This window comes from Ruditapes philippinarum, unplaced genomic scaffold (genome assembly GCF_026571515.1).
Source record: "Ruditapes philippinarum isolate M1 unplaced genomic scaffold, ASM2657151v2 ctg18823_1_1_1_1, whole genome shotgun sequence".
Lineage (NCBI taxonomy): Eukaryota > Metazoa > Mollusca > Bivalvia > Venerida > Veneridae > Ruditapes > Ruditapes philippinarum.
In genome coordinates this window covers 1-12,439 of record NW_026863684.1, presented here as the reverse complement: position 1 = coordinate 12,439, position 12,439 = coordinate 1, and the positions used below count along the sequence as shown (strand labels likewise).

The 12,439-nt window shown below is 33.3% G+C and overlaps 1 protein-coding gene across 1 annotated transcript; it reads left to right on the top strand.

Annotated features, from left to right (window-relative positions):
* Nucleotides 1-7,211: 7,211 nt before the first annotated feature.
* LOC132722980 (uncharacterized) lies at nucleotides 7,212-10,931 on the top strand (the record flags this gene model as incomplete). Its single annotated transcript, XM_060707610.1, has 2 exons — nucleotides 7,212-7,424; nucleotides 10,309-10,931. Coding segments are annotated over 2 exons (764 nt in total), but the record flags the coding sequence as incomplete, so codon positions are not given.
* Between the last annotated feature and the right edge of the window lie 1,508 nt (nucleotides 10,932-12,439).

Genomic DNA, 12,439 nt, shown 5'->3' with positions numbered 1-12,439 from the left:
ACTCTAGTTGCTACTGTTTTGATCCAAGTATCCTGGAAATTGGTCTGAAAGTTTGTTTTGATGATTTCTAGGTCAAGTTTGAATATGTGTCACCTGGGTAAAAAACTAGGTCGCACTGCTCAAATATGGATAATCCTTGTTAATACTGTAGTGGTCACATTTTTGACTCACCTGTCATGAGACTTGGTCAGAATGCTTGTCTAGGTAATTGTTTGGATGAGTTTGATAAGTCAGGTGAGCGATCTAGGGCCATCATGGCCCTCTTGTTTTGTTATTGTAATAGTTTTATGTTATATTCGTAATTATGCTGTAAACAATGGCCAAAGTTTTATATACTAAGTCAGTATCGTGATACGTATCGCATCGCAACATAAGCAGAGCTCCAGATAATTTTTTTGGCCAAGGGGTTTTTACCCCTCAAAATTTAGAGTGAGGGGTAAAATGCAAATTCTGAAAAACTTAAAGACGTTTTCGGTAGTTTTCTGTGCGCATCGTTATGCGCTTCCAAGAAAGATAATAACGGATAATTACTCTTCAAATGAAGATCAAGTTGAATAGTATTCGGATAAGTGTTTAAATTTCGGCTATAAGCAAATAATGAGTAAATAATACAGAATAGATATTTCTAAATGTTCAAAAGGAGATCGGTTCAAAAGAATAAGAGGTCGTTTAGACAACATCACATAAAGGATTTCTCCAAGCATTAGTACGACAGCATTGATGATACATTTGTTATTCTGCGCGCGTTACCCCACCCACTTGTGGTATAGTGACGAAAGTGCGTTGCGACTTGATTACTGGCAGACAACTGGACAAAGAAGTTTAAAATGATATATTTTAAAAGTGTTGAATAAAAAAACAAAATTAATATCTAAGAAATGTTCCGAATTTCATTATTTTCTTTGTAAATTTCTGAATACTTGCTTACTGTTCTGGTATGTTAGTCGAGTGAAAAAAATAATATGGCCCTAGATTAGTTTTAAAAAGATATTCAGTATCATTTACTTAATATAACATCAAAAGAAAAAGAAATTTTTATTACAACATGTTTTTGTTGTATATTTGACAATACATTTAGTATAACACTGATATTTCTTAAGAAAGCGTGGTAATTTTGACAGTTGGCATATGCGGTAACCATGGAAACTGCCCGTTTACAAAAAACTAACACGTCAACATATATATTTTATTTCTATTTTTGAATCCACCATCAAATGTTACTTGATATATCAATAATGTAGAAAATTCGATGAAAGAAATTTCTTGATAGCTTTAATTTTTTACAGAATTCATGTTTATTTTTCAAAATTTTTGGTTAAGTTAAAAAGCATGAAAACTTATTTTTTAAAGAAATATGTTCCAATTATCGTTTGTTTTATACAGAACCCTAAGATTAAGCAAGCTTTGTATAAAATTATGTTTATTGTGAGTGTAATAAGCTATTTTATACATTATTATAACACAGTTTGGCTATTTTGACAATTTTGAGAAATACGGTTACCATGGAAACTGCCATTTTTCAAAAAATCCAACACGCCAACATATATTTTTATTTTTTTGTTTGAATTTGTCATTAAATTTTACACAACATACAAAAAAAAAATAGAAAATCCTATGAAACACTTTTTTCAATAGCTCTAATTATTCTCAAAATTCATGTTTATTTTTCTCATTTTTTGTTCGGTTGAGGAACATGGAGAACTCATATTTTAAAGAAATATGTTCAGATTATCATTTGTTTCATACAGAATCATTAGATAAGATTATCTTTGCATAAAACAATGCTCGTTGTGTGTTTTAAGCTATCTTATACATTTTCTATTCGTTATAACACAGTTAGGCTATTTTGACAGTTTTTAGATATACGGTTACCATGGAAACTGACATTTTACAAGAAATCCAACACGTCAACATATATTTTTCTTTTTTGTATTTTTAAATTCGTCATTAAATTTTACTCATCATACAAAAAATTTAGAAAATTCTATGAAAGGATTAATTTTTCATAAAACTGTAGAAAATGTCTTTAAGGGGTAAAATCTGTCAAAAAGGCATTTTGCATTTTTTATAAACAAATTAAACTTATTGTTTTTGTTTGTTTGTTTATTTTTTGTTTTTTTAGAAAAACCTTTACAAATAAAATACTGATTCAATGTGAAACAATATAAAACATGCCATGTAAAGTCAGATTTCCAGAGTATACTGGAACTCAAGTTTAGGATACACATCAAAATTATCAGGGCTTCCATTTTCAAAATTTGGAAGTCAAAGACTTCAAAATCTCTGATGTTGGAAGTCACATTATATAGGTAAAGCAGGTAAAGTATAAGATTTTCGGAAGTTACAGGCCAAAATGAAGGAGTAAATGACTCCCAATCTTCCACTAGTGGAAGCCCTGAAATTATTTTATTTCTTAAGAGTCAATATTTTTCTTTCTTTATTTCTGTTGGCATGTACCTTATCATGCACTCCAGTTTGAACAATTAAAAAAACAAGATTTTTTTTATCTTTCCTTAAAAAAGTATGGGTCTGAGAGAAAATTGTCCGTTACTGTAGACTGGGTACGAAAATATTGAGTACAAAACTGCAGGTGAAAAACATGTTATTTTGTTCCAACAACAAAAGTGAAAGAAAGTAAAATATATTTTTGTTTATATTGAGGCATAAGCATGTCAATAGATGCCAAAAAAACCTTTATACTATGTTAACTCCTACGATGATAATCTGGCACAAGTTTTATCAATAATTTCACAGCTTAATCTACGGGAGTTACATGTACCTCCCTTCTGTACTTCCTGCTACTTTCGTTTTTAACATGCATTGTTAACAACAGAATTTTTAGTTTTCAATGCAATAAAATGGAAATATATAGAGGATATTTGTTTGTTTGTGTGTAAGATGAAATTTTATTTCATCGAGTGGGCTTTAAAACAGTATTCTCACGAGTGGCGTAGCCAAGAGTGAGAATACTGTTTTTAAAGTTCACGAGATGAAATAAAATTAAATCTTACACAACAAACAAACAAATTTTCTTTTTATTTTATGCTAAAAAACAAGTTAAAACGAAATTTCCATAATATTAACGTAAATATTAAAATCTGTTTTCCCCATTGAGAGCCCCATTTAGTCGGAATTTCTCATTAAAAACAAGAAGTCTTGAGCTGTAAAATAAGTCCGACAATCAACGTTTAAATGACAGTGATATTATTTATTTTGTTAAAAAAATATGAATGATCGCTTGTTTTAATAATAAAAACAAACAATTCTTGTAGGAGAAAAATTCCAACCATCCATCCATATTTCTGTTACTTACTGCGTATTTATATTAGACCTGGCTTTGTTAAATGTAAGCGGCAGCCATTTTTTTAAAGTTGTGTATTTCACGGAGGAAAAATAATTGTGTTTAATTCAGAGGGATATCATTTGGATTTGTTAGTCATACACCTTTTTAAAAGAAAGAAAACAAATTTTGAGGATTGAAACAGACAAAAAATAAGTGTTGACAGATGTGAAAACATGAAAAAAAGCAGCTATGAAAATGGAAAACTTGGAACTTGCTCGGAACGCTGGGTGGTTTAATTGTTCTACGAGGTGATAGCTGTCATTGCTTTTCAATTTTTCATAAAGCATTCGGCAGTAAATTGTTATTGCTCGTAGGATACTTTAATGTGCCCAAATGTAATCAAGAGCAGTTTACATGTGGAAGGAATGTATTTGTCAGACTGTAAAAATGAAACAAAAAATTTAGAGATGAAATTTGGTGATTGGAATTTGAATGAATAGAAGTAAGTTTTCTTCTTTTTATTACTTTTGACATTTAAGTTGATTATCAATTTCAGCTTTGCGTTTTCTTTAAACAGCCTGACATTGTCAGAATTGTTAACAAAAATAAAATTGAGGTACCACATGGGAAAAATCTAAAAAAAGTAGTTTCGTCATTGAAAAGTGTGAAATTATATTTTTATAATTTTCACTGTGAAATTATCAAATATAATTTTCACGGATAAATCAGTAATCCACTGAAAAGCATAAAATAAATTGTATTTTTTTTGCTCAAAACATCTTTCTAAATATCAAATGTTTACACTAGAACTATTCTTTCACGCTTAAATTTTGACATACAAGCGTATTTTCATTTTGTTGTGCGTAACTTTGACGCACAAATTTTGAAAGTGATGCGCATTTTAGATTTTCTATGCGTATTTTACGCACGCTATCTGGAGCTCTGCATAAGAATCGCAATATGCATCGCATTTTTTCAAAGTATGCAATACTTGAAAAACAAATATCGTTATATGTATCGTGACAGAAAAAAAATGGCAATGCGCAGCCCTAGAATAAAAATATCGAAATCATGTCAACAAAGATGTTCTTAACATAGTACACGACTCTATTCTAATCGGTTCCCGCGAATGACGTCATACGAAGCCTCGCGTGGCACCTAAATGTCATGGCTGACTGTAGTCGGCGTAATTGATGTTTTGCAGTTAAATACTAAGGCAATTTTAATGACGGTATTATTATTTTTATACTTTAATTGGTATAGAACGATATTTAAATAATTGTTTTATCGTAAAATGCACAAGAATTGATTAAAACTTATGACAATGTTATTCTGGTTAGGTTTCGTAACGGGTCTTATCCAAAACTTTAATGCCGCATCAGATGAAAAACAAAAATGCGGCTTATAAAGTTTTGGTAGCCAGAACAAGTGAATATTAAAGCTAGCTTACTATGTTGCCAGATAGCTCAGTCTGTAGAGCTGTGAAGAAGTATTCTAAGGTCCTGGGTTAAACTTCCAGTAAGGCTGCACATTTTTTGTCACCTTGTGACACGTATTAAAGGGTACCCATATTTTTTCTTATGAACACTTAATTTTTGCTTGCATTCTTTTAATATTGGTATTAAAACAAGACAGATGCTTGAACTAGAAAGAAATCTATGTGTCAGTTCTGCATTAGCCTAGGTACAAAAGTTTCATTTGAAATCACTTTCGCCTGGGTGTTGTCAAAAGGTGACAGGACTTCAAAATCACTTTCACCTGGGTGTTGTCAAAAGGTGACAAGACTTCAGTCATATGCAAAAAATGCTGCCATATTAATCCTGTAAAATTGTGATAAAATCCATTGAGTCTCGCTTACCAGACGTTAGTCAGACTCCAGCTTTTATATGGTTCCGAAGTATGGTCTCCCCCACACCAAAACTCAAATACATCAAATCAAATCGACAATGTCCAAAGAAGAGCAGCCCAATGGATTAAGCTAGACTATGGTCTGACCTGCAGCATCACAGACATGCTTTACTCCCTTAACCTTGGAAAACTGGAACTCGGACATATAGATTCTAGGTTAACCCTTCTCTATAAGATTCACCATGGTCTGATTAAGAATATTTGACATCCCTCCCGAGTATCACGCCATGGCCATTTCTTATGTTATAGGTTATTCACAGCAACTTCAGACTATTATAAACTCTCATTCTTTCCTAGGACGGTATACCACTGGAACCACCTATCCCTTGAAGTTGCCCAACTACCTACCCCAGAGCAATTTAGTGCAGCCATAGCTTGCATCGAACATGTCTCATTCTAGTTTTCCAGCCCCTGTTTTGAACATTTTTAAATATTCTTTTATCCTCTTTTAAACAACTCTTTTTAACTTTCTTGCGATTTTTGACACACAGACATGTATACGTCCCCACAAGGGGTTTGACATTACCGGAAGATAGATAGAGAAAAGGCTTTTTCACCTGTGTACAAATAAGTTGGCAATACAATGAAAACTTGCATGTGAATGTGTTGGGATAACGGTTATGGCGGATAGTACCATATTAATTTGTAACCATCAAATTTTTGGTGAGTGAGGGTATTAAGAAATTGTCCTTGAGTAACTACAATTTTTGTACGAAACTACTAGTAGCCAGTACCGCTCCCACATTTAGAATTTTTTGTTAACATTTAAACGATTGATAAAAACTGAAACAATACTGTTTAAAGATAAGCAAGTGCACTGCCAGTTTTTTAAGACTACATGATATGGAGTTTTCACAGCTATCAAAAATTCTGTAAGCCAGAGCAACAGCTAAGATGTGTATTTGCGTATTAAGGCAATTAATTTTACAAAATAAGCAATTGTTAATTTTAAATATGCATATCAAAATCTATTTAAAAAATAAGATACTCAATTGCCTTTCAGATACATGCGTATTGTCATTTTTGTCACCTAAAATTAATCTGTCATCCGCTAGAGGTTTTGGACAAAAGTTAAATGCATGGTATCAGAATATTCCCAAATGTAACTTAGGACTTACCTATCAACGGTCTCCAGTCTTCGACGGTCCCCGGTATTGAAAGACTGCCTAAGTCGAATCAATTCAGCGCCAGACTGTAAATTTATATCGGTGTTCCTGGGCACTGTGGACTTACTCATTACAGAAAATCTTGCTATAAAATTTTGATAGTTATAATGTGCAAAATGTATTATAGGGAATTTTGTTTACACATAGAATACATTGATAACAGTCAGTACCTGCAGTTATTATTATTAATTTGATAAGATTGTGATATATCTTTAGATTTAAAGAATGGCATGTTGGTATTAGTATGATTAAAGCTGAATAACCAATAGGCTACCTAGATTGACACGGGTGGAATAGAAAGTCATACACTCAGATCCTTTTGTTCAACACTTAATATTGATCTTACTACTACTGCTATCACAGGTGATAAATGAGCCGCGTCACGACAAAACCAACATAATGGGTTTGCGACCAGCATGGATCCAGACCAGCTTGCGCATTCGCACAGTCTGATCAGGATCCATGTTGTTCGCTATCAGTTACTCTACATGTTATACAGTTTGTAAACGAACAGCATGGATCCTGATCAGAGTGCGCGGATGCTCAGGCTGGTCTGGATCCATGCTGGTCGCAAACCCATTGTGTTGGTTTTGTCATGACGCGGCTCAAATGTTCATTTTATGCTGAGCTTAATCATACCCACATATTTTTCGACAGAGGTTATTAAATTTTTTACATTTGTGCACTTTCTTGTTCGTTCCATTGGGAATTTTCTCATTGCAATTAGGGGAAAGAAAATTATGATCAGGAAAACATGACCGAATCAAAACAGACCAAAAACAGTGTGTTAAAAAGCTGTTTAAATGCATTTTACTTTAGTTTGGTATGTAATTAAGTCTCCTTGCATGTTATAGGTTCAACAGTAGAAGCTCTCTCACATCTACCTTATGATGCTTCTGCAGCAGAATGGACTGTCATGGTAGCTCATCATTTACTGTCAAAATTGACTGTTTCTTCAACTTATCTCTTGGACAGTGAGTCAACAGAGGAACCTTGGAAAAAGGACCGCACATGCCCTTGTGGATGTAATAAAAAGATAAATGGTGCATTTGGAGACACATCACTAGGTAAATATCAATATTAGTTATTTGTCATGGCTTTATTATACACTAAAAAAGGTGGTTATTTGAAAAAAAAAAAGATTATTTTTTTTTAAAAATTGAATGTTAAAAACTTATAAATAAGATTTATTAATTATAATACTTAGATAGAATGGTAGATAGAATGGTAATTGTGAGAATTGATGTTCTTAAATCATAAACAGCTTTTCTGTGTTATCGCAGATATAGCAGTTTAATTTATATAATACTGCAAGTTTTTTTTTTGTTGAATCATGGCCTCTTTACTATTTATCCACGCAGTCTGATCAGGATCCATGCTGTTCGCTATCAGTTTCTCTACTTGTTATAGGATTTGTAAAGCCTAGGTCACAAATAAGAAAATGCCGCCGGGCGGCGTCTGTTTCTCCAAAAAATCGCAATATCGGCCGACGTCCGTCCGGCGGCAGTGACTATCGGACGGCAGCAGCTGAAAATTTTGCTCATCGGGCGGGCGCCTTCGAGTTTTAAGTAATACTTAAAAGCTAACGGCGGCCGGACGATAATTTTTGGGGTCACTGAGTATAAATAACATCAAGCGGACATCGTTCGGTCGCCAGGCGGCGACCGGGCGATGGTTTTTTTGATCGGGCGATTTTTTGTTCTACTAAAACAGCGTCCGATTTAAAAGGCGTCCGGGCGGACATCGGCCGGGCCCCGCCCGGTGCCTGAATAGAGCCAAGTAGTCAAACGATTATCGCCCGGTACCCGGACGATTCATGTACAGGCACCGGGCGGTCATCGTTTTCATTAATTGCCTCAAAAATATATTTGTGACTTTCTTTTGAATACTAGTAAACATGAATTTTTTCTTCAATGTCCATGCGAATGTCTGATTGATTTTCGCCTTCTACGGCCTCGATACTGGCCGTTGGTGACTCCCCTTCGCTTTGGCAGCTGACTTCTTTGCTGGCATAATTACAACTGGCTGATTTATCTAGGATGTCATTAAATGTAAAGTCATTGTCGCCCGGCGCCCGCGCAGCAACCGTCCGATTCACTTTTAAATCGCACAGGCGCCGTACGGACATCGGGCGCTGACCGCCCGATCCGTTCAAATCTTTCTGTAAAATCCACTCGGCAAAAATCGCCCGACGACTGTTGAATTCATGACCACGCAAGGTATCAGATTTAAAATCGCCCGGCGTCCACGACATCAAAAAATCTGCCGATTTTATAAAAATCGTTTAGTCGGACGGCGCCCGTTTTATTTGTGACCTAGGCATAAGCGAACAGCATGGATCCTGATCAGAATGCGCGGATGCGCAGGCTTGTCTGGATCCATGCTGGTCGCAAACCCATTATGTTGGTTTTGTCATGACGCGGCTCATTTATTCAGTTAGTCAAAATAATTGATTATTTGAAATGTGTATTGATTATTCATCAAAAGAAAAATATCAAGGATACATTGATATTGTTGATGTAGATGACAGCTCTAGCTGCAACAAGTTTAAGATTTATTTTATGATTTAAATGAAAGAAAGCAATATTAAAGTAATGTAAAACAATGTATTCATTATCTCGGCTTGGAATTCGAATATGCAACAGGTTAACACTTAATACTTTCATGGCCTTGAACTTTGTATAAATATGATTTGTGTTAACATTGAATAGTTGAAAGTTTTTGAACTTAGAATGAAAAAAATTATTTGTGCAAACAAATTTGGAACTAAATATTTTTATATCATTTGAATTTATGGCTGCATGCGGGGGCATCCATGGCATGACAACACATTTCTAGTTGATATTTTCACTTCTCACGTTTTTATGTATGTAAAGTTCTATTTATATCTGGTATTGAAATTTTTTTCTGTTTTTCTGTATAATTTATGAGAAATTGTCAGGTGCAATTTTGTTTCAGATTTTCAGGATACATTGTATTGACAAGCAAATATGTTTATGTATGCTCAACCTCTACTTGTTGTTAAGATTTCTTGGTTTTAAAATAATATCTATGTTAAAGCAGCATGCCTCCAGATTCATGCTTATTTTCATGAACATTTTGAAAATGTATTTGAATGTGCAGTTTGTGAAGTAACCAAAAGGAAGCAATTTACACATAATAAATGACACTTACAAACACGTATATTACCAAAAAATGGTCAAAATATGCATGAAAAGCCTTTACTCCATTAGTAACGCAGTGGAAATATAGTTGTAAATACTGAAAATTAAGTCATTAAATGGCACATAATATGTAATATATTACTTTGTCTTGAAACATTTTACTTTTCCTTGCATCTTAACCCATTTTTCACTAGTTTGACTTTTTTGAAATACTTTGACGCATCTGGAGGCATGTAGCTTTAAGTACACCACAAGCTAAATAACAGCTGTATTCACCTTATATCATCAGACATTTGTTAAAGTTATTGAGTTAATTTATCATTTTACCTTTAAATTCAGGCCCCGTGTTCACAAAGAAAAGATCAGGATCAGGATCAAGTGATCCTGATTTTATTTTCATTGTTTTATGTTACTAAAATTTATTGTGGTTTGCTAGAATTAAATAATAATTATTAAAAATGTAAAAAATTGCCGATTTGAAAAGAAATCAAACTGTTTTGGGATAAAATTAGAAAATAACAACACAAATACAAAAATATTTGGATCAAAATAAGGATCAGTTTTAGGATCAGGATCAATATTTGGATCAACTGTAAAATGCCCGTATCTTGTAAAAATAACAATAAATTTATTCTAAAACTTCATTAATTTGCTATTGCAAGTCCAGTTTTATCAAATTAATATTAGATATTTAATATATGACAATAAAAAATGAAGAATATTAGAGTTTTTCAATATGATCCTGATCTTGATCCTGATCCTGAAATCTTTGTGAACACGGGGCCAGGTGTTCCTTCCCACTGGCATGGACGTGTTGACATTTTAACAGATGTTGCTGTAAAGATAATAGTGCCAGAGGAACCAGAATCCGATGATGCAGGAAACCGATCAACAAAAATCAAAATGGGTGCTTATAGAGATGAGATTAGAGCAGGAGCAATAGTGTACTCATTCTTAATGAGGAAGAAACATCCAGAATTGGACAATTTCCTTATTCCTACAGTTGTGATGTCTAAAACACATATTGCTGTTGTTTTTTATGACTGTGAAAATGACATTTTACTTGAAACACCTTTACTAAGTCTATTCCAACAAGGGAATGATGTAATTCTGAGTAAGTCAACAATTCTGATACTTTGGTTAGCATTGAACTTTAAGTACTGTTGCTCAGGTGTTCCTGATGGGATTATAGACACTGGCTACAAGGCTAACTTTTTCAAGCATACTGGATCTGTACTTGAAAGCTATAGAGAAGATGTGATTGCCCCATGTGACTATGTGGCAACGTTTGATTGGTTTGTGCTACCTGTGTTTGAAACACTACCATTAAAGAAATAGACTGATACTGAAAACAGAATGAAACATGATCTATTGGATTATTGATATAAATATAATGCACATAGCTTGTTTGCAATTTAACATGCAAATTATTTCAATTTCTTCATACTACATAAATTTAAAGCAGCCTTCAGCTTTTATTTGTTGGAAAAAAGTCTGTCTTGTTTCAAAATAAGTATTTCAGAAATTTATCGTGGAAAAGTGCATCATATCACTGTTAGCCTTCAGTTCCCAGAGAGCTATTTAAAGCATATCAGTGATATTCATTTCTAAAAATAGAAAACCGAGATATTGAATCGTCCGTTTTACTAATTTACATATATAGAGAGCGGACCGGTAGATTAGAGATACTGAGGGGTTTCCTTATTGTTGTATGTATTTTATCGACAGCAAATTTAATTTTCCACCTTAATTCTTTCGATTTGACAATTATATGAAACAATTTATCTAAAAATAAAAATAACATAATTAGCTTTTAGAAAAGCTGAATAGATACTATTGAATGAGTGTAGACTTTATACTAACTTCATTGAACAGGTTGGATGTAACCATATGAATGATCCTCTGGACAGTATAATATTGCTTCTTTCAAAGAATTCAATAAATGTAGCATTGAATAATAATAACAAACATAATATTTATATATCACATTATATATTCAAAATAAGAACAGTTTACTGTTGAAAAGAATCATTTTTAATTCAAATGTGTAATGCTAACATTTTAAATTTTAACACTATGTTATATAACTTTCAACTTTGCATATCACAAAAATGATGTCACAACAAATTTTTAATACTCTATTGTAATATATAATTTTTAGCTCAGCTGACACAAAAGGATATTAAGGCCAAATAAAAAATATGTCTGGTTCAGGAAACATTGGTACAAAAAATTAGGAGGGTAGGGATTTTTTTTTTTTTTTTGGTTGGAAGAATGTCTTATCAGTATATAGATGTGTTGCTTGCTTAACTATGATACTTAAACAAAGATTGTAATCAATCAATGCAAACACCATTTTGTAATAAACTATCAGCATGTGGTATTGTGTTGTTTATTTCTTGTATGTAGTCATTTAACCATGTAGCACCTGTATTCATACTAATCTGCGTTCTATTCAGCTAATTATGTACCCTTTCCCTTTGAATCACCGCTGTACTATGCTAACCTGCATCTGACAGGTCTGACAATTAAAAGATCAAGGGTCACCTCTGTAACAAGTTATTAATAATGCTGTATTATAAGCTAAGAGCATCTGATATGCACTATTCCGGGGACCAACATAACACAGCTATATATAATTTTAATATTAAACTTATTCAAATGGTCTTCAGGGGGCGCCGTAAGTCTATAGATATGTGCGACTGGTGCCAACAGTTGCAGGGTTCACACAAAGAAGGAGTCTTGGGACTCCCAAGCACAGAAAAGTAGGAGTTCCAGATCAAATTGAATATGTAAAGCCATATTTGCTGCACTTATATGCAGTTGACAAATATGATGTATAGCAGAGTTACTATATATAAAGGGGTTGGGGAGTCAGACTTTAAACAGAGAAAAAGGGGGGATACTAATCGACGGTC